This window comes from Spodoptera frugiperda, chromosome 8, assembly GCF_023101765.2.
Source record: "Spodoptera frugiperda isolate SF20-4 chromosome 8, AGI-APGP_CSIRO_Sfru_2.0, whole genome shotgun sequence".
Lineage (NCBI taxonomy): Eukaryota > Metazoa > Arthropoda > Insecta > Lepidoptera > Noctuidae > Spodoptera > Spodoptera frugiperda.
The window spans coordinates 6941908-6969222 of NC_064219.1; the positions used below are offsets into that span (position 1 = coordinate 6941908).

The following is a 27315-nucleotide window of genomic DNA, read 5'->3' on the forward strand; positions in this document are numbered from 1 at the left end:
CTAGTCATATTTGATTGCATTTATATCATATAACTAATCTGGTGTTGTATTTATTATTTCCAGCTCAAGACAACTTGGACGGTGATAAATATGTAGAAATATGAAATATATTATAATGAAATTAAAATGAAAAACAAGAAATAAATTATATTAGGAATAAATATTTTTTTACTTCTTTCATTTATTGCTGTAACACCTCGATGTATATGTGAATAGTTTGGTAAATTAGACTTCAAAATAGTTACTAACTAGTATATTTTTAACTCTGTAACTGAAAACAGGTACCGGTTACCGGTTGCCCAGCAAACGCGCTAACCGTTCATTCAAGTTGTAATTATGAAGAAAACACACTTAATTGTTTTTTATTTGTGGTATGGGGCGCCGCATACATACAAACACGCAGATCCTCTGTGTACAACACTGTGGTGTAACAATTTCTGGTCACTTATCTAATGAGAAGATTGCAACTATTGTGGCAGTCAGTACGCCGATTATTGAAGGAATATTAGCAGTAAAGAGCAGGCACAGCGTTGGACCCAATACACTACCCTGTGGAACACCCGCTCGGATGTTGCTTCTTTAAAAAGTATCTGTTATTTAAATATGTTTTTATAAGACTATTGAATACCAGAATTAGAACTTCTAATTACTTTGATGGCATAGAAAGCAGGATAATTGGTCGGTATGATTGAGTATAATATAAGATCACGAGAAGCTTAACCTAGGTTTTATTTCAAATATGTGGTTTTGTCTTGGACTTCCAAAGTTTTTTCAGATGTAGCGTTCATGTTTCTCAAAGATTATATTATTATTGCATGAAATAGGTCGGTATGTTGATAAAATCTCTGCCTTATGGTAAACAACATTAATATGTTGTTAATTAACTCAGGCTTTATCAGTGTCAGTATCCATCAGGAAACACAGACTGTTAGCGATTCTCTCGATAGCTTAGTTGATATAAATGAAAGAGTGAACTGGATAAAAATGAAGTAAAGTTATTATTTCTTTGATAATTAACAGGAGGGAGACGGAGTTTGTGTGTCTTATCACTACCGTCGCAACTGTAACGTCGTCGTGCGTACGTGCGTCAGGTTACGTAGGCCACATACCATGACGTAGCTCATGTAACGCTTGTACCTGTCGCCAGGAACGCGCGCGTCTCTTCTTTTGTTGGATTTCCAACACAAATCCTGACAAAAGCTGTTAAACAGTGTTTGATGAACTTTTGTATCCGACGATATACTTGGTATGATCTCCGGCTGTCGCAAATTCAGATTGGAGAGTGGAATGCTCTAAATCTGTACGAGAGTTACTTGCTGATTGCTGAAACGACGACCACGAAAATTAAGGAAACCACCGGATATTCTGTACAAAAATAAATACCGGAACTAACTGCAAATACAATAATCTAATGTGATATTGAAAATATTCTTTATACATTTTAAGCAGTTTTCATAATCATTGCATAGCAACATTCCAAGAATTTGACAGCACTAAGCTCCCACGGCTCACTCAGGTATTATAAATTCTTTTGTTAAAGCAGTTTTTGGGAATTAGTTTGAATTCTAGACACCTGCATATCTAGATACAGTTCAAAGAAACTCGTGGTGGTCACCACTGTATTGTCTTATCTCCCACTCGACCAACCTGTACCTACCTATCCTTTAGTTCTTTTGTTTTATTTCATAAACATTATAATTTTTTCATACATTTAAGTTATTATGTAAACACAAATGGCTTAGTTTACCCTTTAAGTAAACACATTAACATGGCATTCCATATCCTGGCATGCAACATGTGTTGTATGCCAAAGGCAAATGTTTATGATTTGTACTGTACCTTTGGTAAGGTAAGAAATCGCAGTAAGTAACCTTAGACTTGACACGACATTGTTTAGATGTCATTACTTTTTAGAGTTACTACTTTAAAGCTTAATTTCTCCAAACTATTCGTATACAATTCAAGGTGTTAAGGCAATAAATGAAAAAAGTAAAAATAAATTAAAAAAAATCATATATTTCTTATTTTACATCATGATTTCATAGGGTTCACACTATACATATCTATGTTAATACAACTCAATGTTTCCCGCATTACTACTCTGCCCGGCCAGCAAAGGCAAGCAGGAGGCGAGAATATTTATTCCAGCCAGCCAGCGAGTTATTCACTCCAGCCAGCCGTCATAAACTAGCCGGAGAACGATGCCTGTCTTCTACGAAGCACATCCAACAGAGCTTCGTATTCTTCATATAAATTGGTCTATGGCGTTGTAAAGTCGTTCCAACTCTTCTGGAGCTGAAAACAAAAATAAAATAGCAGATTAGTTGATTGTAACAAATGCAGTTAAAGATGACTAGCATTAAATAAAAAAATCTTTTTTATTATTATCAGTCACTTAAATATGGATCAAATACTTACAATAAATTTGAGTCAGGTCTATATCTGACTCTGGCTGCTGGACTGGTACTGACGGCGGTGGGAGCAAGTACTGCTGTGGCGGGATGTACTGGTACGGCGGCGGGCACTCTGTTTCTGCCGTCGCCAGTAGTGACGACTGAGCGTTGGGTGCCCGCTCTAGTGCTGACTGGCTCTCTGCTGCTGCAAAAAAACAATACTGGTTAGTTTGTTTTAAATATACAACCAAAATAGACATAGTTACTCAAATACAAAACCAATACTCACAGGAAATACCCAAGATATCTAAGATTTCTCCAAGTAAATCTTCCTGCTGCTGCTGTTGTTGCTGAAGCTGATCTGGCTGCTGCTGCTGCTGCTCACTTCCACCAGGTAGTGATGGTGGAAGCAAGTATTGTTCAGAAGCGAAGTACTGGTCCTGTGACGGGTACTCAGTTACTGGCGGTGCCGGTTGATCGTTAACTGGCGGCTCCAGTTGTGCTGTTACAAAAAACAAAATTGGTTAGTTTATGTTACAAATGCAACCAAAATAGACATAGTTACTCAAATACAAAACTTAATACTCACAGAAATCATCCAAGTCAGCTAAGACTTGCTCTATCGTATCTTGCTGTACCGGTGGTGATAGTGAGGAAGGCCCAGCTTCAGCCAGGTCAGTGGGTGAGATCCAACTGGCTGGGATTTGCTTCCCACTGCGGCGTAAACGTTTTTCGTCACCAATCGTCTCACCCGATTTACGTTTCCGAGTCTGAAAATTGAAAAATTAAATTTAGAAAAATAATCCACCAAGTGTACTATCAAGTGCATTGCAAATGAATGAAGTAAGTGTATCTTACATTGGGCTCTTCCAGCTGCACCTCCTCATCATCATCACTATCAACATAGTCCGGGCCCAACCGCAGGAGACAACTGGCAACTGTAACAAGACACACACATGTTAAGAAATGTATTTACTCGAACAAACACCACAAATTGATATTTTGAAGAAAGTTTCAGTTTTATACTTACTCTGTGCCTCCAACTTGGCGTTTAACCGCCTGTATTCTTCAATGCTCTGCTTTTTTTCTAATTTGTCTGCACTCAACTTATTGACTACAAATGCCAACAAGTCGGCCTCCGATACCTACAAAAAGAAATAAAAGTAAGACATAACGTGTACAACAATAAAGTCGGCTCAACTTGAACTTGTAAAGATTTCAAGGTTTGTAAACTTACATTTGGGTCGCACCCAGCGGCCTCAGCTAGCTCAGCCTGGGCCTGGGCTAAATCCTCCCTCCTCTCCCTTTCGTACTGCGCATTTCTTGCGCGCCGTTCTTCCTGTAAATAAAGTTCATTATTAATACAATGTTCAGTCCCAATGAGAATGTGCAATATAAATAACTTGTAGCATTTGTTTTATACGCACCAGGGACAGAGGGGTCCGGTTTGCACCGGTTGGTCTGCCGCGCCTCGGCCTGGGCGCTTTGGAACCTGTACTTGAACCTTTCGATGTCGAAGGTTTAGGTACAGGTGCAGGTGCAGATGCAGGTTCCTGGTACTGGCCCTGATAAGAAAACAAAAAATCTGGTTAGAAACAACACAACATTTTCAAAAAAAAAACTTAAGTTATATATGTTATAAGTGAGACATACCTTCTCCAAATTCTTAACTGCCTTTCCTGACTCCATTTCTAAAATTTGGTCGTTGAAGTAGAATGCGTTGCAGTCGCAGTGGTTTGCACTTGGTTACTAACTAAGTACTGAGTGTGTAGGGAATGCAAAATTCGTGCTGTCTGCGCGTACGCAGGGTTGTGGGTGGGGGTAGAACGCTGTGATTGGTCGGAGTGTTCCCATTGTTTGCGGTGAATTTGGTGATAACGAAATTTCAGGAATCGTAGAATTTGCACGTAGACCAAATTTATAAAATAAAGGGAAATAAACTAATTTAAAAATCCCTAACAATATATTTTTAATTTCGTTTTATTGTAGATATAATATATAAACGACGGCACATGATAATTGATTACGTTAATTTCTTAATAGCATGAATTTAATTTAGATTTAAATACAAATGATGTGTATCAATTAATCTACTCTAATGAGTAATAAGTAAATGGTTACTCGTTACTAATTTTCTTTGTGTGCTTCTGATAGACTTTGGTAATAATATTTTATATTTCGAAATTATGTGAGGATGGACTGGATTTAATTTACGCACTGTTTTTAAAGATTGTCAGTACTGTAATATGCAAATATTTTGTTAAGCTGGTCAACGTGTAATGAAAACAAAATATCATTGTTTTTAAATCTGTCATTGTATAATTCACAGCCAACCAGCATAAATAGATCATACAATTAACGACCTAGCTTGTTTAATAAATAATAATATCGCAGTACAAGTTCGGTAACGGTTTATTTCTGATGGCGATCCCATTTCTGTGTGGGTTATAGTTCTAACCTAACCTAATGTACCATTCTAGCTTCAGCCATTTAATCAAACGGCCAGTAATTCAGGCCGCTATTTAAGGGACTATCTAAGCTAGTTGGACGCAATATATAAAATTATTTAGATCAGACAATTCGCGCTGAAATAATTTCGCCGCATTTGTCCACAGTACCACCATGAAGCAATGTTCATTTAGAGCATCATACACTAAAATTCTGTCATAGGTAATTTAGAACATAAACAAAAGCAAAATTTAGAACTCAGTACCTCCTGCTCAAAATAGAACTAGTACTGAAGTTTGGTACTGAGTTAGGGTTTTATGGTCACGTAAAGAGAATACTATAAAAACTAGAATGATCGAGGATCTTGAGTAGTCGGTGACCCTAATTTAAAAATGCAAGAGCTCGACTAAACTACATATTAGAGATTTCGACATACTACCCTTCTAGCCAAGCCTCGATGGAGCTGCTGGTTTATCTCTAAAAAGTAATGACATCTAGACAAAGTCGTGTCAAGTCTAAGGTTACTTACTGCGATTTCTTACCTTACCAAAGGTATGGTACAAATCATAAACTTTGGCATACAACACATGTTGCATGCCAGGATATGGAATGCCATGTTAATGTGTTTACTTAAAGGTTAAACTAAGCCATTGTGTTTTCATACGAACTTAAATGTATGAAGAAATTGTAATGTTTATAAAATAAAACAAAAGAACTAAAGGATAGGTAGGTACAGGTTGGTCGAGTGGGAGATAAGACAATACATAGTGACCACTACTGGTTTTATAAACTGTATCCAGATATGCAGGTGTCAAGAATTTAAACTAATTCCCAAAATTTGCTTTAACAAAGGTATGTACAATACATGAGTGAGCCGTGGGAGTTTAGTCCTAAAGAATTCTTGGAATGTTGCTATCCAATGATTACGAAAACAACTTAGAAATGTGAAGAATATTTTCAATATCAATAGTGATGCTTGGTAGTATATTACGATTCTATTATTGTATTTTGCAGGGATGATATATTGAGGGAGCCAGTGGATGCAGGTGGCGGCTTGTCGTTCTACGTGGAGGACCAAGGGGGAGGCCTTTGTTCAGCAGTGGACGTCTCTCGGCTGATGATGATGATGATTATTTTGCAGGGGCAAGTTTTTGCCAGGATTTGTGTTGGCAATCCAAAAAAGGACGAGATGCGCGCGTTCCTGGCGACAGGTACAAGCGTTACATGAACTACGTCATCGTATGTGGCCTACGTAACCTGACGCACGTACGCACGACGACGTTTCGGGTGCGACGATGGTGATAAGACACTCAAACTCCGCCTCCTTCGAGTCAACATCATCAACTACCAAGAAATAATAACTTTACTTTATTTATATCCAGTCCACTATCGAGGGAATCGTTAACATTATGTGTTTCCCGATGGATACTGACACTGATAAAGCCTGAGTTAATTAACAACATATTAATGTTGTTTATCATAACGCAGAGATTTTATCTAAATACCTATTTCATGCAACAATAATCATTGAGAAATATGAACGCTACATCTGAAAGAACTTTGGAAGTCCAAGACAAAACCACCAATTCGAAATAAAGCCTAGGTTAGGCTTCTATTGATCTTATATTATATTCAATCATACCGACCAATTATCCTGCTTTCTATGCCATCAAAGTAATTAGAAGTTCTAATTCTGGTATTCAATAGTCTTATAAAGACATTTTATTTATTTAAATAACAGATACTTCTTTAAAAACCATTCAGAAGAAGCAACATCCGAGCGGGTGTTCCACAAGGTAGTGTATTGGGTCCAATGCTGTGCCTGCTCTTTACTGCTAATATTCCTTCAATAATCGGCGTACTGACTGCCACAATAGTTGCAATTTTCTCATAAGATAAGTGACCAGAAATTGTTACACCTCAGTGTTGTACACAGAGGATTTGGGTGTTTTCTTCATAATTACAACTTGGTTAGCGCGTTTGCTGGGCAACCGGTAATCGGTACTTGTTTTCAGTTACAGAGTTAAAAATATACTAGTTAGTAACTATTTTGAAATCTAATTTACCAATTTATTCACATATACATCGAGGTGTTACAGCGATAAAAGAAAGAAGTAAAAAAATAATTATAATATAATTTATTTCTTGCTTTTCATGTTAATTTCATTATAGTATATTTCATATTTCTACATATTTATCACCGTCCAAGTTGTCTTGAGCTGGAAATAATAAATACAACACCAGATTAGTTATATGATATAAATGCAATCAAATATGACTAGCTTTAAATAGAAAGGTCAAAAGGCAAAGCCTAATTTTATTATCAGTTACTCAAGTACGAAACAAATACTTACAGAAAAGTGGCGTCAGGTCTCTTGCCCAGGCGGGCAGTCCGCCAACACCGATGTGATGAGTGGAGCAAGTTGGCTTGTTAACTGCTCCAGCTCGGGAACTACAAACAATACAATACTAGTTAGTTGCGTGTTACAAATGGCACCAAAATAGAGATATTTACTCCAGTACAAATCTTATACTTACAAAGAAGATCTTGGTCATCTATGTCGAGTTCCGACGGTAACTCTTGGTGTTGCGATGGCTCCAACTCTGGAACTACAAATAAACAATTCTTGTTAACCACACAAGTTACAAATGTAGTAGTGTCTTTAGTTTCAAATGTAGCCAAAATAGACAGTCATTCAAATATAAATCTAACACTTACTGGTAAGATTTAAGTCTGGCTGTGGCGGTGCTGGCGGTTTTGGATCTGATGGCACAACTGGTGGTGCCTGGGCGTTTCGGGACGCCTCCAGCTGTGCGACTATAAAAATACAACACTTCATAAGTAAATACTCGTAGGAACACCAATCATTGATTATATCAAGTAAATTTCATTATACCACTTACTTTGTGTCTCCAAATCCGCGTTAGTCCGCCTATAGTCTTCGATGCTCTGCTTTTCTTTAAATTTGTCTGCACTCAACTTATTGACTACAAATGCCAACAAGTCGGCCTCCGATACCTACAAAAAGAAATGAAAGTAAGACATAACGTGTACAACAATAAAGTCGGCTCATCTTAAACGTAAAGATTTCAAGGTTTGTAAACTTACATTTGGGTCGCACCCAGCGGCCTCAGCTAGCTCAGCCTGGGCCTGGGCTAAATCCTCCCTCCTCTCCCTTTCGTACTGCGCATTTCTTGCGCGCCGTTCTTCCTGTAAATAAAGTTCATTATTAATACATTGTTCAGTCCCAATGAGAATGTGCAATATAAATAACTTGTAGCATTTGTTTTATACGCACCAGGGACAGAGGGGTCCGGTTTGCACCGGTTGGTCTGCCGCGCCTCGGTCTGGGCGCCTTAGAGCCAGTTTTTGAGGATCTTTTCTGGCTCTTTCCCTGATAAAATAACAAAATTCAGTTAAGAAATGACACAAAACTTTGGAAAAAATCCTTAATTTTACAAATAAATAATATATACCTTCTTCAAATTCCTTAAAATCTTTTCTGATTCCATATCTATTCCAAAAATTAACTTTGCTGTTAACAAAAGCAGAACGCGTTGCAGTTGCAATGGTTTGCACTTGGTCACGAACTAAGTACTGAGTGAGTAGCGAATGCCAAATTCGTGCTGCCTGCGCGCACGCAGGGGTATGGGCGGGGGTAGGAAGTCGTTAGAATACGGTGATTGGTCGAAATGATTCCATTGTTCGTGGTGATTTTGAATGCCTGGGATTTGACTTGCAAATTGAAAAGTAATAGAAAATAAGCTTTTTTATTTAAGTGTTTAATCACTCATATAACAGTTTATAATTAAACATCTATTCAAAGATTAAATACAATTTTAAGTGTTCAAAACTATTTGAAAATTATTATTTTAGTCAGTAAAGCAATGTGAAGCTGATTATTTATTGGCACTTAATAAATTAACGATGGCCTTTTATAACAATTTATTTTAAGACAAAATACATTAAAAATAACAATAATATTACATTTATAATACGACAGCGAGATATAACCAATCTAATGAGAAATAAAGCAATTGTTTCTTGTTTCTAACTTTATTTCCTTATATATTTATTTATTTATATATGCTTTATTGTACACATTTAAGTAGCCTAGGTTACATACATTTTAAGTAATATGCGTACAATGGTCTCATCACACAATGGTGATTTCTTCCAGACAACCTTTGGATGGAACAATTAAAAAGAAAACAGATAAGGGGTAGATGTGTGCACAAAAATAAATAGAATTCCTTGGACTTGGTACAAACAAAGCTACGTGGTATTTTAGCAAAGAATAAAATGTTAATTTGCAAAGAAATTGTTTCTTTTATGAATTAATACAAAGGAGTAGGAGTCCGAGCGAGAGATAAGACAATACAATGGTGACTGCCAATTGTTTCTGTGGAACATTTACAGATAAGCGGGTGCATTTAGAATTGCTATTATGTTTTGTTTTCTTAATTCCAAACATATTATAATAGTGTGTGTCCTGCGGGAACTTCGTTTTTTTACTTGTTCTGACTGTTGCTAACTGGGTCAAGATTGATTTATTAAATACAAATATCCACTGCATTGGATGCCTCACAAAACGATCGAAACTTTGATTACTGTTAAAGGTACTCCACGTGCTATTGTAATCAATCTGCTACGCCGCGGCGTAGCAGTTGCTACGGCGTAGCAAGTGTGCTACGGCAAATTATAGTACTACCGTACTTTACTGATGTTTATAACGTATGTTTCATCATTTTATACTTGTTACAGTTACAGTTAAAGCCATTTATTTTATGATCGTGCTTACTCTATATATATATACACTTATGTATGTTACGTGTCCTTTTTTAATTATCGAATCAGGGTTAGGTAAGAGTTTATTTCAACTATTTCTGAAATAGTTGTTGTTTGTATTTAATTCATTAAAAGTAGTTATATAAACTACTTTATTAAAAGTAAGACAAATATTTTTAGGATAATAACAAATACATTGTGCCAAATCGTTCTTTAAAAAAATAAGGTTACAAACAAATGAAAACAGCTTTGTTTCAATATTTGAATTGACTGGACTTTGAAATATTTAACTTAATATAGGAGTCATTATTTGGACATTTGTAAAGAATAAGTTGGTTTAAAATCTTAATCCTTTTACAATGCCAAGTGAAAAAATACGAGCAGTTCCAAAATTAGTTTTTAAGGAGTATTTATTGTTTTATAACCATCCCCAACCTGGTCCCTTACGACGGCTCAACAGCCGGGACAGCTTAACAAGTTCTTTGAGGATTTATACGCTTCTTTACATTTATTGATAAAACCTATTTTTACTTGATGATGTTCATCATCGTTATCATATCAGCCACAAGACGTCCACTACTGAACATAGGACACACACACGCATGCTGTACAGCGATATTGCGTTTTCAAGGCGTAATTTTATCATTCAAGGATTAGGTATAATAAAACAATAATTTTAAATATTAGAGAAAAAGTTTTAGAATAACACTAGACTTTTGTTTGTTTCTTTGATATTGTTCGTATTGGAAATAGAAATATTTGTTGTAAAACTGTTTGGCGTCTTTCTAAGGAGTTGTAAATCCTTGACTAGGATTAGACAGCCCCTTGTCTTTTAAACTATTTTATTAGCGGTGCATATTGTTCGTGTAGGTAGCCACGTCTATTATTATTTAGCAGATTTGGTTGTGAAATAATTCTTTTATGGCCTTTTTGTGGGTATTAAATACGTGTAGGTGCTACGTGTTTTGATAAAGTAACCAAAGAGCAACATTAATACGTATGCTCACATTGATAAGTATAACTATCGTTGTAAAGACTTACTTTAAACAAACGAATGCACGAACGAATGGTTTTTCGAATATCAATGGCAACATTTATATTATTGAATTTTACTAGTAACAGGTACGGACGTATCTGATGAATTTTCTAAATAAGGCATTAAGCTTAAATTTGAAATCAAAGAATAAAGTCTGGTTACGATTCTAACCCTCAATCAGTCTATGAAAGTTGATGAATTACTTCTAGTTCAAATGAATTTAAAATTGTGTGTGTAATCAATTAATTGACTTGGATACATACAGTTTACACAAAAATGAGCTACTTACACTACCTAAATGATAATTAACTAACAAAAAGGGAGTCGCATATCCTTCGCAGTGGGGGTTGTAATACCCAAACACGTGGACCTGGTGTTGGTACACACGTGTTTATGGCAGGTATTACTCGTTGGTTTCTTTATCTGGGTATCGGTCGGCTTGACGGACTTCTATGTGAGTATAGTATCAACATCAAGCTCCTCGAGTACACAGGCGGAGTGCTTGCTATGTGCATACACTAGTGTAGATGCCGGGTGGCAGTGGACTTAGAGTAGCTCCACTAAACTACGTCCCTGCGATGAAACGGACTCGTAACATTTCTACATCGTCGCCGTGGTGTAAGCAGCGAGCGCCGAAAACTTTAATAGCGCGATTTAGAAAAGCCCAATGGTTAGACCCATTGGATATTGAGTCAGGTATTTAGTTGTGATTGTGATCATTACGGAACACAATGGCGGTCAGTGTGACAATGCGATCGTTACTTTCTTGGTACAGACGTAATTGTACATCTGCAGTAATGTTTACTACTACACAACCATCCTGTGATACAGACAATCGATGAACAATTAAATACTGTAAAATGTAAAGGAGGGACCAAGGCCCGTTTTCAAAAATTGATTTAATTGAACTATAAGACAATCGGAGTTAAATAATAATTTATTAACTTTCATCGACTTTTAATGTTAAACAGGGTAATCAACCAACTAACAAATATGTATCCAGTTAAGGACATTTCGTTAGTATTTCATTAAAATGATAACTATTAAATTAATAGACGTCATTAGCAGTTAATTAAAAAACAAAAAAGTAGTGTGTGCTACAGGTCACGTAGGCCACATACAATAACGTACCTCACGTAAGGGTTGTATCTATCGCCTTAAACGCCCCTTTGGTCGGATTTCCTACATAGACTCTGGCAAAGAATTCCCTTCTTTAGCATTTCTCACAAAAATACTCGAATTTATAATAATATATTAGTGCGTGTATGTTTTAGTATTCTTTAGTCTATTTAAGAACTAAGGGATAGGTAGGTACATGTTGGTCGAGTGGGAGATAAGACAATACAATGGTTACCACCAGGAGTTTCTATGAAATGTGTCCAGATATGCAGGTGCAATTAGGGCTGTTTTACTTTGATTCCCCAAACTTAAAATAATAGTGTAAAACTGCAACAAAAGAATGTTAATACCTGATCCCATCGTGGGAACCTAGTCCTGTCGAATTCTTGGAATGTTGCTATCCACCGATTACGAAAGCCGCTTAGAAACGTATAGCATATTTTCGACATCAAGATACAATGATGCTCGGTAGTATTTTACAATTTATATTTCTAGGGCTTCGAAGCGATGACGGAATACTACGGAGGCATTGAAAATCCGACTAAAGGGGCGTTCAGGACGATAGATACATACGTACCCTTACGTGAGGTACGTTATCGTATGTGGCCTACGTGACCTGCAGCACACACCGACGACGAAGAAGTAACGACCAGGGACTCAAACTTCATCTTATTTGAGAGCAATCGAAATATTATCATAATTCTTTTACTAATTTTGTTATTTATCAGAGAAATAAGTAACTATAATAATGTACCTTACATACACGACTCTATTATTTCATTAAACAACAACTGAGCTACCGAAGGAATCATTAAGTCGTGTTTCCCGAAGGGTACTGAGACTCATACCGATATTACCAGGGTTTCTTTAACGCCTGAGTTAATTATACTTACAAGCACACATGCTTCATCATAGGCTACATCGATGATTACCATTAGGCGAGATTTTGACCAAATACCGACTTATTTCAAAGAAAAGACTCTTTAAAAAATATGAACGCCACAACTGAAATTATTTATTCTATTTGGAAGACCACGAAGAAACTTAATCCACTGAATTAAATCAACCACCTTTAAAAGAGAAAACACTGAATAGTTTTCTGATGATGTAGAAAAATAACTCGGTACGATCAAATTGAGATCCAATCATATCGACCAATATTTTCCTGCTTAGCGTGTGGTGTGTGTGCAGCGGGTTTGATTCCCGCACGGAACAGACAGTTGCCCAGCCGCAGAACAAACCGTGCAGTCAAAAAAAAAATCAGTGTCTAAATTTTGTAACTTTTTGTCTTTTAATTTTTTTATTGTATTGATTATTTTCTGTATCATTCTATTCAATCAAATAAATAAATTTAATAACTTTGGTTGTAGTAAACTGTATTTAGTTACAAAAATAGAGAATTTCTACTAATTAGTTACTACTTTAAAGCTTAATCTCTCCAAACTATTCGTATACAATTCAAGGTGTTAAGGCAATAAATGAAAGAAGTGAAAATAAATAAAAAAATCAATATATTTCTTATTTTACATCATAATTTCATAGGGTTCACACTATACATATCTATGTTAATACAACTCGATGTTTCCCGCATTACTACTCTGCCCGGCCAGCAAAGGCAAGCAGGAGGCGAGAATATTTATTCCAGCCAGCCAGCGAGTTATTTACTCCAGCCAGCCGTCATAAACTAGCCGGAGAACGATGCCTGTCTTCTACGAAGCACATCCAACAGAGCTTCGTATTCTTCATATAAATTGGTCTATGGCGTTGTAAAGTCGTTCCAACTCTTCTGGAGCTGAAAACAAAAATAAAATAGCAGATAAGTTGATTGTAACAAATGCAGTTAAAGATGACTAGCATTATCAGTCACTTAAAAAAAATACTTACAATAAATTTTTATTATTATCAGTCACTTAAATATCGCCAGATCAAATACTTACAAAAAAATTCAGTCAGGTCTATATCTGACTCTGGCTGCTGGACTGGTACTGACGGCGGTGGGAGCAAGTACTGCTGTGGCGGGATGTACTGGTACGGCGGCGGGCACTCTGTTTCTGCCGTCGCCAGTAGTGACGACTGAGCGTTGGGTGCCCGCTCTAGTGCTGACTGGCTCTCTGCTGCTGCAAAAAAGCAACACTGGTTAGTTTGTTTTAAATATACAACCAAAATAGACATAGTTACTCAAATACAAAACTAATACTCACAGGAAATACCCAAGTAATCTAAGATTTCTCCAAGTAAATCTTCCTGCTGCTGCTGTTGTTGCTGAAGCTGATCTGGCTGCTGCTGCTGCTGCTCACTTCCACCAGGTAGTGACGGTGGAAGCAAGTATTGTTCAGAAGCGAAGTACTGGTCCTGTGACGGGGACTCTGTTACTGGCGGTGCCAGTTGATCGTTATCTGACGTCTCCAGTTGTGCTGTTACAAAAAACAAAATTGGTTAGTTTATGTTACAAATGCAACCAAAATAGACATAGTTACTCAAATACAAAACTTAATACTCACAGAAATCATCCAAGTCAGCTAAGACTTGCTCTATTGTATCTTGCTGTACCGGTGGTGATAGTGAGGAAGGCCCAGCTTCAGCCAGGTCAGTGGGTGAGATCCAACTGGCTGGGATTTGCTTCCCACTGCGGCGCAAACGTTTTTCATCACCAATCGTCTCATCCGATTTACGTTTCCGAGTCTGAAAATTGAAAAATTAAATTTAGAAAAATAATCCACCAAGTGTACTATCAAGTGCATTGCAAATGAATAAAGTGAGTGTATCTTACATTGGGCTCTTCCAGCTGCACCTCCTCATCATCATCACTATCAACATAGTCCGGGCCCAACCGCAGGATACAACTGGCAACTGTAACAAGACACACACATGTTAAGAAATGTATTTACTCGTACAAAAACCATAAATTGATATTTTGAAGAATGTTGTAGTATTATACTTACTGTGTGCCTCTAACTTGGCGTTTAACCGCCTGTATTCTTCAATGCTCTGCTTTTTTTCTAATTTGTCTGCACTCAACTTATTCACTACAAATGCCAACAAGTCGGCCTCCGATACCTACAAAAAGAAATGAAAGTAAGACATAACGTGTACAACAATAAAGTCGGCTCATCTTAAACTCGCAAAGATTTCAAGGTTTGTAAACTTACATTTGGGTCGCACCCAGCGGCCTCAGCTAGCTCAGCCTGGGCCTGGGCTAAATCCTCCCTCCTCTCCCTTTCGTACTGCGCATTTCTTGCGCGCCGTTCTTCCTGTAAATAAAGTTCATTATTAATACATTGTTCAGTCCCAATGAGAATGTGCAATATAAATAACTTGTAGCATTTGTTTTATACGCACCAGGGAGAGAGGGGTCCGGTTTGCACCGGTTGGTCTGCCGCGCCTCGGTCTGGGCGCTTTGGAACCTGTACTTGAACCTTTCGATGTCGAAGGTTTAGGTACAGGTGCAGGTGCAGGTGCAGGTTCCTGGTTCTGGCCCTGATAAGAAAACAAAAAATCTGGTTAGAAACAACACAACATTTTCAAAAAAAAAAACTTAAGTTATATATGTTATAAGTGAGACATACCTTCTCCAAATTTTTAATTGCCTTTCCTGACTCCATTTTAAAAATTTGTTTGTTTAAGCAGAATGCGTTGCAGTCGCAGTGGTTTGCACTTGGTTACTAACTAAGTACTGAGTGTGTAGGGAATGCAAAATTCGTGCTGTCTGCGCGTACGCAGGGTTGTGGGTGGGGGTAGAACGCTGTGATTGGTCGGAGTGTTCCCATTGTTTGCGGTGAATTTGGTGATAACGAAATTTCAGGAATCGTAGAATTTGCACGTAGACCAAATTTATAAAATAAAGGGCAACAAACTGATTTATAAATCCCTTAGAATTGATTTTTATTTTCGTTTTATTGCACATATACATAAGCGACGGCACATGATATTAATTTCATTAAGATTTAAATACTAATGATATGTATCAATTAATCTACTCTAATGAGTAATAAGTGAATTGGTACTTGTTACTAATTTTCTTTATTTGCTTCTGATAGACTTTGGTAATAATATTTTATATTTCGAAATTATATGAGGATGGACTGGATTTAATTTACGCACTCTTTTTAAAGATTGTCAGTACTGTAATAATATGCAAATATTTTGTTAAGCTGGTCAACGTGTAATGAAAACAAAATATCATTGTTTTTAAATCTGTCATTGTATAATTCACAGCCAACCAGCATAAATAGATCAGCCAATTAACGACTTAGCTTGTTTAATAAATAATAATATCGCAGTACAAGTTTGTTAACGGTTTATTTCTGATGGCGATCCCATTTCTGTGTGGGTTACAGTTCTAACCTAACCTAATGTACCATTCTAGCTTCAGCCATTTAATCAAACGACCAGTAATTCAGGTCGCTATTTAAGGGACTATCTAAGCTAGTTGGCCGCAATATATAAAATTATTTAGATCAGACAATTCGCGCTGAAATAATTTCGCCGCATTTGCAGTCCACCATTTGAAAACCTCTGTACAAAACCAGAATGAAGCAATGTTCATCATTCAGTAAGCTATAATCATACACTTAAAATTCAAATTCCAAGTCTGTAGGTAATTTAGTAACAGAATTTAAACAAAAGCAAAGTTTTGCATTTATGACACTCACTCACTATCATGATCATCAAAATAGAACTAGTTCTGAAGTTTGGTACTGAGTTAGGGTTTTATGGTCACGTAAAGAGAATACTATAAAAACTAGAATAATCGAGGATCTGGAGTATGATTTAAAAATGCGAGAACTCGACCAAACTACATATTAGACATTTCGACATACTACCCTTACATTTACTTTATTACTTAAAAAACACTAAGAAGTGAAATTCCACCCTAAAATTCAGTAAAAAGCTTGCCAAGCCTCGATGGATGCTTGTTTATCTCTAAAAAGTAATGACATCTAAACAATGTCGTGCCAAGTCTAAAGTTACTTACCAAAGGTACGGTACAAATCATAAACTTTGGCATACAACACAATTGTTGCATGCCAGGATATGGAATGCCATGTGTGTTTACTTAGAGGTTGAACTAAGCCATTTGTGTTTTCTTTAATAACTTAAATGTATGAAGAAATTGTAATGTTTATGAAATAAAACAAAATAACTAAAACATAGGTAGGTACAGGTTGGTCGAGTGGGAGATAAGACAATACAATGGTGACCACCACGAGTTTCTTTGAACTGTGTCCAGATATGCAGGTGTCTAGAATTCAAACTAATTCCCAAAAACTGCTTTAACAAAAGATATTGTTCTATATCTTTTATATCTTTCTATTTCTATATCTTTAACAAAAGATATTAAGATACTATTTAAGATATTATTTATAATACCTGAGTGAGCCGTGGGAGCTTAGTGCTGTGAAATTCTTGGAATGTTGCTATGCAATGATTATGAAAACTGCTTAAAGTGTATAAAGAATATTTTCAATACATTAGATTATTATATTTGCAGTTAGTTCCGGTATTTATTTTTGTACAGAATATCCGGTGGTTTGCCTTAATTTTCGTGTTCGTCCTTTTTCAGCAAGTAACTCTCGTACAGATTTAGAGCATTCCACTCTCCAATATGAATTTGCGACAGCCGGAGATCATACCAAGTATATCGTTGGATACAAAAGTTCATCAAACACTGTTTAACAGCTTTTGTCAGGATCTGTGTTGGAAATCCAACAAAAGAAGAGACGCGCGCGTTCCTTGCGACAGGTTCAAACGTTACATGAGCTACGTCATCGTATGTGGCCTACGTAACCTGACGCACGTACGCACGACGACGTTACGGGTGCGACGGCAGTGATAAGACACTCAAACTCCGTCTTCTTCGAGTAAAAGAATTTAACGAAACGAATTTAATTTAACTAACATCAACATGTCAAATTCTTTTACTGATGTTGTTAATTATCAAAGAAATAATAACTTTACTTTATTTATATCCAGTCCACTCTTTCATTTATATCAACTAAGCTATCGAGGGAATCGTTAACATTATGTGTTTCCCGTTGGGTATTGCCACTGATACTACCTCGTCGTCTTCAAAGCCTGAGCTAATATGTTGTTTACCATAAGGCGGAGATTAAAGCTAATTTTCGAATACCGACCTGAAATATTATTTCAATACAAAATTATTTTTCGGCAGAAACGAAAATGAACGAATTTTGTATCATATATTAGCTAACGAATATTTAAATAATTTTTAGAAGTCCAAGACAAATTATGACCTACCGATTAACCGGACTAGTGTATTGGGTCCAACGCTGTGCCTGCTCTTTACTGATAATCAAAATCCGGATAATCGAATTTCATTAGATAAGTGACCAGAATTTTGTGCATACACCACAGTGTTGTACACAGAGGATGTTTTGTATTTAATAAAAACCATAACACAAATAAATGAACAATAAGTGTTTATTTCATAATTACTATGAGATACATGGCTGGCCAACCGGTAACCGGTACCTGTTTTCAGTTACAGAGTTAAAAATATACTAGTTAGTAACTATTTAGAAGTTTAATTTACCAAATTATTCACATATACATCGAGGTGTTACAGCGATAAATTAAAGAAATAAAAAAATAATTATAATATAATTTATTTCTTGCTTTTCATGTTAATTTCATTATAATATTTTATTTTTTTTTTTTACATTTAATGGGTCGACGTTTCACCGCTATCTCACCTGATGGTAAGTGATGTCTTGCTGGCCACCAGATTAGTTATATGGAGCAACAAATATGACTCTTTAAATAGAAAGGTCAAAAGCAAAGCCTAATTTTATTATCAGTTACTCTACGAAACACTTACAGAAAAGTGGCGTCAGGTCTCATGCGGGAAGCCCTGCCCAGGCGGGCAGTTCGCCAACACAGATGTGATGAGTGGAGCGAGTTGGCTGGTTACCTGCTCCAGCTCGGGAACTACAAACAATACAATACTAGTTAGTTGCGTGTTACAAATGGCACCAAAATATACATAGTTACTCCAGTACAAATCTTATACTTACAAAGAAGATCTTGATAGTCTATATCAAGTAATTCCTGCTCCTCCGATGCTGTTGATGGTGGATTGGATGGCCCCAGTTCTGGTACTACAAAAAAAACAATACTTGTTAATCACACAAGTTACAAATGTAGTGTCTTTAGTTTCAAATGTAGCCAAAATAGACAGTCATTCAAATGTAAATCTAATACTTACTGATAAGATTCAAGTCCTCCAGGTCTTGGCCAAGCGACATGTCTGGCTGTGGCGGTGCTGGTGGTTCTAGATCTGATGGCACAACTGGTGGTGCCTGGGCGTTTCGGGACGCCTCCAGCTGTGCGACTATAAAAATACAACACTACATAAGTAAATACTCGTAGGAACACCAATCATTGATTATATCAAGTAAATTTCATTTTACCACTTACTTTGTGTCTCCAAATCCGCGTTTGTCCGCCTATAGTCCTCGATGTCTTGCCTGTTCTTGGCATTGTCCAATCTTTTTATCACAAATGCCATCAAATAGGCAGTCGATACCTTCAAAAAGAAATGAAAGTAAGACATAACGTGTACAACAATAAAGTCGGCTCATCTTAAACTCGCAAAGATTTCAAGGTTTGTAAACTTACATTTGGGTCGCACCCAGCGGCCTCAGCTAGCTCAGCCTGGGCCTGGGCTAAATCCTCCCTCCTCTCCCTTTCGTACTGCGCATTTCTTGCGCGCCGTTCTTCCTGTAAATAAAGTTCATTATTAATACATTGTTCAGTCCCAATGAGAATGTGCAATATAAATAACTTGTAGCATTTGTTTTATACGCACCAGGGACAGAGGGGTCCGGTTTGCACCGGTTGGTCTGCCGCGCCTCGGCCTGGATGGTTTGGAACCTGAACCTTTTGATGTCGAAGGTTCTGGTTCTGGAAATAAAGTTCAATAAAGCAATGTGAAGCTGATTATTAATTGGCACTTAATAAATTAACGATGGCATTTTATATTAACACAAATTACATTAAAACTAACAATAATATTACATAATTTATAATACGACAGCGAGATATAACCAATCTAATGAGCAATAAAGCAATTATTTTATTTTTTCTAACTTTATTTTGCTTGTACTTGGTACAAACAAAGCTACGTGGTATTTTAGCAAAGAATAAAAAGTTAATTTGCAAAGAAATTGTTTCTTTTATGAAATAATACAAAGGAGTAGGAGTCCGAGCGAGAGATAAGACAATACAATGGTGACTGCCAATTGTTTCTGTGGAACATTTATAGATAAGCGGGTGCATTTAGAATTGCTATTATGTTTTGTTTTCGTAATTCCAAACATATTATTATGTATATGTGTGTGTCCCGCGGGAACTTCGCTTTTTTACTTGTTCTGACTGTTGCTAACTGGCTCAAGATTGATTTATCATATACAAATATCCACTGCACTGGATGCCTTAAAAAACGATCGAAACTTTGATTACTGTTAAAGATACTCCACGTGGATAGTCTAGACGCACGGCGTAGCAGTTGCTACGGCGTAGCAAGTGTGCTACGACAAATTATAGTACTACCGTACCGTACTTTACTGATGTTTATAACGTATGTTTCATCATTTTATACTTGTTGTACTTGTTAAAGCCATTTATTTTATGATCGTGTTTACACTTTATATGTTATGTATGTTACGTGTCCTTTTTTAATTATCAAATCAGGGTTAGATAAGAATTAATTATAACTATTTCTTAAATAGTTGTAGTTTGTATTTATTCATTAAAACTAGTTATAAAAGCTACTTTATTAAAAGTAAGACAAATATTTTTAGCATAATAACTACTACATTGTGCCCAGTCGCTCTTTAAATAAATAAGGTTACAAACAAATGAAAACAGCTTTGTTTCAGTATTTGAATTGACTGGGCTTTATAATATTTAACTTAATATAGGAGTCATTATTTGGACATTTGTAAAGTATAAGTCGGCTTATAATCCTAATCCTTTTACAATGCCAAGTGAAAAAATACGAGCAGTCCCAAAATTTGTTATTAAGGAGTATTTATTGTTTTATAACCATCCCCAACGTGGTCCCTTACGACGGCTCAACAGCCGGGACAGCTTAATAAGTTCTTTGAGGATTTATACGCTTCTTTACATTTATTAATAAAACCTATTTTTACTTGATGATGTTCATCATCGTTATCATATCAGCCACAAGACGTCCACTACTGAATATAGGACACACACACGCATGCTGTACAGCGAGATTGCGTTTCCAGAGCATACATTTTTCATCCAAGAAAGTCACTCAGAGATAAAACAATAATTTTAAATATTAAAGACAAAGATTTAGAACAACACTAGGCTTTTGTTTCTTACTTTTATATTGTTCGTATTGGAAATAGAAATACAGAGGTAATTGTACATCTGCAATATTGTTTACTACTACACAACAATCCTGTGATACAAACAATCGGTGTACAGCTAGTCAGTGTAAAATATAAAGGAGGGTCAATGGTTCGCTCTCGAAAATAGATTTAATTGAACTGTAAGACAAACAGAGTTAAATAATAATTTATTAACTTTCATCGACTTTTAAGTTTAAACAAGGTAATCGACGAACTGACAAATATGTATTCAGTTTAGGACATTTCATTGGTATTTCATTAAAATGATAACTATTAAGTTAATAGACGTCATTAGCAGTTAATTAAGAACCACCTAATTAGCTACTCAATCGGACATCTGGAATGTGTACATTAATAACTCGTGTAGTATACAAACTATTGTTGTTAATAATCAATTTAATTCTTCTAATCTATGAAATAAACAATCGTTTAGCAATCTACGACTTTACTTCGGAAATAATTTTCCTCTATTTTTGCAAGTTGAATCAATTGAATTGTAAAAAAGTAAAGTTAAGTCATGTACCACTTTTTATGGTCACTCGAAGGTTAAATCAGAACCAGTGCTTACTGAGTTCTGTTAACTGAACGGTTGGTGCAGTGGCTGAACAATCGGCTGCTGTAGGTGGGTCGCAGGTTCAGTTTCTTGGTGTAGAACAATGTTTAAATGACAACAATGGAATTGTTAATTATTTATTCATTCACATCAGGCAACAAAGGCCCACATTAATACAATAATACTATACTAAAACAAATACCAGTTATGAATACATATGGATCAGACCTACACAGTAACTCAGAAAATATAATACATCTACGTTTATACCTTTTACAATGATTAATAAAAGTGGTTTACAGAGAAATTAGCTAAATACAGGTTACACCGCCAATAAAACACATTGAAGGGTCTGCCAAGTCCCGTTCAGGAATTAAGAGGTGCTTTAGAAAGGCGTGCCTATAAAGTTTTACTACGATTATCACTACACCTTATAAAGTAAAGTTCATTTTGTCTCTCGTGTGTGTGCAGTATCATAACCGAGGTGATTGGTCCTCAAAGCTGAGAGAATGACGCGTTGAAATATTCCCCTAAGCCATGGGGAACACAGGCGACCCCTAAGGAGAAAGACGCAGCACTCGAGTTAGACTACATCATATGGGAGGCCAGCCTGGAGACTTTGCGGGGACGCCCGTACCCTTTTCCTTAAATTTCCATCATGTTAGGAGTATGAGGCCCTCTCGTCCGGTCGCCAACCGACACGATGGCGTATCCAGTTAGCTAATCATTTTCACTGGAGATGGCGGGGAGCCCCCCATTTTACGTGTGGCTAGCACACTAATTGGGCCCCTAACTATCTGCGGTCGACCAGCGGTGCACCGTGCCTCAGATCCCGCTACCCTCCACGACTGGCCACCCGATGAAGCCACACCAGCGCACGCCAGACCGGTCTACCCATAGTGGAACAAACATCTCGACCCATCCTCTCATACGGCGTCACCGAGCATCATCGTGGCGAAACACGGCTAGGCCGCTTGGCGACACGGTTTTGCTCGATGGATGGTCATAATGCCGTCGGTCGAAGCCTACCACCAAAGTGTCACCTGGTTAGCACCACCCATAGGCAACGTGTAAGGGTTCATTTTTTATGGGTGCTCTCCTACGGACGGGGGTGACTCAGCCTCCAAAATAATATATATATTCCTTATTTTATAATTTTATACAACTTCTTATATTTTTTACGTTATTTTATTTTATTTATTAGGAATTAAATGAACTTATTTGAAGTACACAATGCTGATTAGGACAGTAATGTGACTTCCTACAAATGTCACCCTTTTATTGACAACCAGAACAAACTACCATAAAATCGATTTACAATTGCAAAAAAAAAATCAATTAATAAAATCACTGGAAGCGGAAAAATAAACTTTAATCACGTATAAATAGAGACGCTTTTTGATAAACAAACAAGTGTGCCCGCGTTGCACCGCACAAGGCGCCGTGTCGCGACACGACGCCGTGCCGCCTCCCGATAGCGGCGCCGTGCAGACATGTGTCCACGCCCTTACCCAAATACAAATCTTATACTTGCCTTACATGTTATCTACACCGGCGTCACCAAAGTCTAAATTTATTGGCGTCAGGCCTGCTGTATTTTCTGCCAGCGGCACAATTCCTTGTTTTGTGGAGGGCCCGTGTTCGGAAAAGTCGGCGGGTGATGTCAAATCCGGCATTTGCTTCTCACCAAGCCGCACACGTTTGTCATGACCAACTGTCTCCTGTGTAACGTTGCGTTTTCGAGTCTGTAAATTGAAAATCGTTGAAGTAAACAATATCAACCACAGTAACATTAAACGTACGTTACTGTGGGTAGTGCACAGAGTAAACTATAGTTAAAAAACTTGTTAATTAAATTAAAATTCAGTAAAAGGTTAATTTGCTACACGCTAACTGACTGCGCCGCGGCCTATGGCCAATGAATAAATTGAGTGTATCTTACATTCTTCTTCTCCTCATCGTCACTCAAAACAAACTCCGGGCACAACCGCTCGAAACAACTCGCAACTGTAACAAGACATACACACATGTTAAGGAATTTATTTACATTATTAAACTGATATTAAAAAGAAATAGTACTTTAACTTATTTTGTGCCTCCAAATTTGTGTTACGGCACTTCATTCATATTCCGCTTGGCGGTTCTCATCTTCCATTTCTTTCGCCTTCTTTAATTTGGTTATGACGAACGCCATAAGTGCTGCCGTTGTCACCTTCAAAAACAAATAAAAACAAGATATAAAGCAGAAAATAATATATTACTCAAATACCCATGGGATCCTCGAGAATTTGATTAAGCTTATGGCCCAACGCGATGGGTCTTTAAATTCTTCTCAAATAAAGCTGCGATGTAATGAGGTAGGTATAATGTGGGATTCAAATTAGGTGGTAAAACAAATATTTTTATATAGACGTTTTATTTTACCCATTTTGATGCAGGTACAAATATTACCAACATTAATTCGACTGTAATGAACATATTATCTAATCAGTTTAATAAGGCATACAAAGTATAGTTCACTAAAATACACAGGTACTACTACAGTGCACTGTATGAATAGAAGACGACATAAAAAACGTTCAAAGTAACACAATTCATTGATTCTGCTTTAGAAATATACGGCCAATGAATTTACACTGACGTTTTTCATTGGCTTTTTTCAACTTTTTGATGACAAATGTCATCAAGTCGGATAAGACAATGTATTATACAATAATAAAGTCAAATCATCTTAAACTCGGAAAAAAATTCAAGTTACATACACACATGTTAAGAAATGTATTTACATTATTAAACTGATACTCTGATAGTCTGCCTTGTTGGTCGAGGGGTCGCAATTGCGACTGCCGGACAAGTGGTCTCGGGTTCGATTCCCGGGTCGGCCAAAATATTACTGGGCTATTTTCGGTTTTTCGAAAATTTCTCAGTTAGCACGAAGTCTGGCATTTTGCTTATTATAATATGGCAATAGGCTCACCCCCTATTATATGGGACTTATAACACAAATGGTGAAAAGTAGATGTACATTGTATAGCGGCATTACGTGCCGTAATGTGCACCTCTGCCTACCCCTTCGGGGATAAAAGGCGTGACGTTGATAATTAAAAAAAATATAGTACTTCAACTTTGTGCCTCTAAATTTTCAAAAAGGCGAGTTTAATACTCACAAATGTGGAGTGGCGGTGGTCCATGAATGTGTTGTGGCGATGGAAGTAGTGGTGACGGCTCCAGATGGAATATTACGAAAATACAACACTAGTTAGTTGTGAGTCACAAATGCAGCCTAAAGTCATAGTTACTCCAGTACAAATTTACAGAAATGATCTTGATAGGAGTAGTCTTGCCCAAGCTGTTCCAATGCTGAAGGTGGTGGATTAACAGATTGTGCTAGATAAGTCATCTAAGTCTTGCTTAATCTTATCTGACTGTGGCGGTGCTGGCGGCAGTGGCTCTAATGGTACAACTGGTGGTGCCTGTGCGTTTCGGGACGCCTCCAGCTGTGCGACTAGAAAAATACAACACTTACATAAGTAAATAATCGGAGCACCAATAAATGACTATTTCAAGAAATGTACAGATTTACAATGACTTTCTGCCTCCCAAATCTGCATTAATGCGCTGATAATCTTCTATGTTTTGCTTTTCCTTGGCATTATCTAACCTTTTGATGACAAATGCCAACAAGTCGGCCTCCGATACCTACAAAAAGAAATGAAAGTAAGACATAACGTGTACAACAATAAAGTCGGCTCATCTTAAACTTGTAAAGATTTCAAGGTTTGTAAACTTACATTTGGGTCGCACCCAGCGGCCTCAGCTAGCTCAGCCTGGGCCTGGGCTAAATCCTCCCTCCTCTCCCTTTCGTACTGCGCATTTCTTGCGCGCCGTTCTTCCTGTAAATAAAGTTCATTATTAATACATTGTTCAGTCCCAATGAGAATGTGCAATATAAATAACTTGTAGCATTTGTTTTATACGCACCAGGGACAGAGGGGTCCGGTTTGCACCGGTTGGTCTGCCGCGCCTCGGCCTGGATGGTTTGGAATGACCTGAACCTTTCGATGTCGAAGGTTCTGGTACAGGTACAGGTGCAGGTTCCTGGTTCTGGCCCTGATAAGAAAACAAAAATCTGGTTAGAAACAACTCAACATGTACAAAAAAAAACTTAAGTTTATAAATAAGTGAGACATACCTTCTCCAAATTGATCTTTCCCGATTCCATATTTGACCGGTTGGTCTTCCGCGTCTCGGTCTGGGCGCTTTGGAGCTAGATGATGATGGTTTCTTTACTTTCCGACTCTTTACCTGATAAAATAACAAAATTCAGTTAAGAGATAACACAAAACTTTGAAAAAAATCTTAATTTTACAAATAAATGATAATATACCGGTTCGGTTTGCACTGGTGGATCTAATGCGCCTCGGTCTGGATGTTTTGAAATCTGTTTTGTGTTAAATGTTTGTAGGTTTTGCACCAATACATATTTATAAAAAAGGGCAGCAAGCCGATCTGAATATCCTTAACACATTTTTATATAAGGTATTTATTTATTTTCATGATTACTGGGTTCTCCCCATATGGCACTGGTGAATCAAATGGAGGGAAACCAACGACAACGCACCTGTGACGCCTCTGATGTTGCGGGTGTCCATGGGCGGCGCTGCTCGCTTACCATTAGGTGATGCGTCTACTCGTTTGCCATTATTAAAGAAACTGCAATGGAACTTCTCTTTTTTGAAAATATAAACTGTTCACGAACTTAACAAAAACGATCAAAACTTTGTTAACACTTTCTGATCGACATTTTAAATGTATTTAAACCAGGATAATGGTTGCTTGAAGTGAACGAAAGAACAATAAAATATCTTCACAACGTGAGGTAGTTAAACACTCATTTGACAGTAGGAACAAATTGTGAAGCGATAAAATATTTCTTAACTCTTTTACGTTTATGGAAGGTAGACTACAAAATAAATGTACACAAATATGTTAAACTAGTGTTATTTAGTTAAATATACGAAATAAAAGTTAAAACATTAATAACGGAACAATGATAATGAATGGATAATTGCATGTTAAAAATTTAATAATCAATATTTCAAATGTTTGTTACGTTCAATTAATTTATGATCATTATTTGTTTTGTGTCTCGTAAAATTACCATGTAAAATATAGTATTTAAAATATTTTATACCCACACTAGAAATTGTGAAAAGGAATATCTGCCAGAGTGTAAACACTGTCACAGACCTAGTTATAGATTTTTTGTTAATCTATCATAATGTTCAGTGCACGTTTGCTTGTCTTTGAACGAGATCGAAACGAAGGCGCGTTCGACGCTCTGATTGGTTGATTCATTCAGGCCGGCCAATTACAGTGCCGGACGCACTCTCGCATCGATCTCGTTCAACGTAAAACAAACTCGTACTAAGCCCTCTGATTGGCTGGATCGAATGAACCAACATATTAAAAACTATCACCTCATAACTAATAACTAATATTGAATAAGTTGACAAGTAATGGTGTACTAACATACACATTATGACAAGTAAGGGAAGATTATTAATTCTATTTAC

At 36.9% G+C, this 27315-nt stretch overlaps 1 protein-coding gene and 2 long non-coding RNA genes across 8 annotated transcripts; all 3 read right to left on the reverse strand.

Annotated features, from left to right (window-relative positions):
• Positions 1-2047: 2047 nt before the first annotated feature.
• LOC118275300 (uncharacterized) lies at positions 2048-26624 on the reverse strand. Of its 6 annotated transcripts, none has more exons than XM_050695293.1 (10): positions 26361-26624; positions 25932-26044; positions 15125-15262; positions 14935-15036; positions 14728-14842; positions 14556-14635; positions 14287-14467; positions 13987-14199; positions 2419-2598; positions 2048-2295 (listed from the first exon to the last, which is right to left on the reverse strand). In XM_050695293.1, the coding sequence occupies exons 2-10, from the start codon at positions 25959-25961 to the stop codon at positions 2246-2248; spliced, it is 1089 nt and encodes a 362-aa protein (XP_050551250.1). In that variant the 5' UTR covers positions 25962-26044; positions 26361-26624; the 3' UTR covers positions 2048-2245. The 6 variants fall into 6 exon arrangements, with proteins under 6 accessions (XP_050551250.1, XP_050551254.1, XP_050551255.1 ...); XM_050695297.1 differs by lacking the exon at positions 15125-15262 and adding an exon at positions 25721-25849; XM_050695298.1 differs by lacking the exons at positions 14935-15036; positions 15125-15262 and adding exons at positions 19424-19525; positions 25721-25849.
• LOC118275324 (uncharacterized) lies at positions 3507-3873 on the reverse strand. The gene is made up of 3 exons (XR_004783591.2): positions 3821-3873; positions 3631-3732; positions 3507-3538 (listed from the first exon to the last, which is right to left on the reverse strand). It is a non-coding gene; the product is annotated as an uncharacterized LOC118275324 (long non-coding RNA).
• LOC118275301 (uncharacterized) lies at positions 7251-8187 on the reverse strand. Its single transcript, XR_007705519.1, has 3 exons — positions 8141-8187; positions 7951-8052; positions 7251-7659 (listed from the first exon to the last, which is right to left on the reverse strand). It is a non-coding gene; the product is annotated as an uncharacterized LOC118275301 (long non-coding RNA).
• Positions 26625-27315: the final 691 nt, after the last annotated feature.

Coding starts and splice junctions, on each gene's coding strand:
- LOC118275300 (XM_050695293.1), bottom strand. CDS start 25,961: ATGGAATCGGGAAAGATCAATTTGGAGAAG. Junction 14,200..14,286: donor AGCTGACTTGGATGATTTCT/GTGAGTATTAAG, acceptor TTTTTGTAACAG/CACAACTGGAGACGTCAGAT. Junction 2,599..13,986: donor AGATTACTTGGGTATTTCCT/GTGAGTATTAGT, acceptor GTTTTTTTGCAG/CAGCAGAGAGCCAGTCAGCA.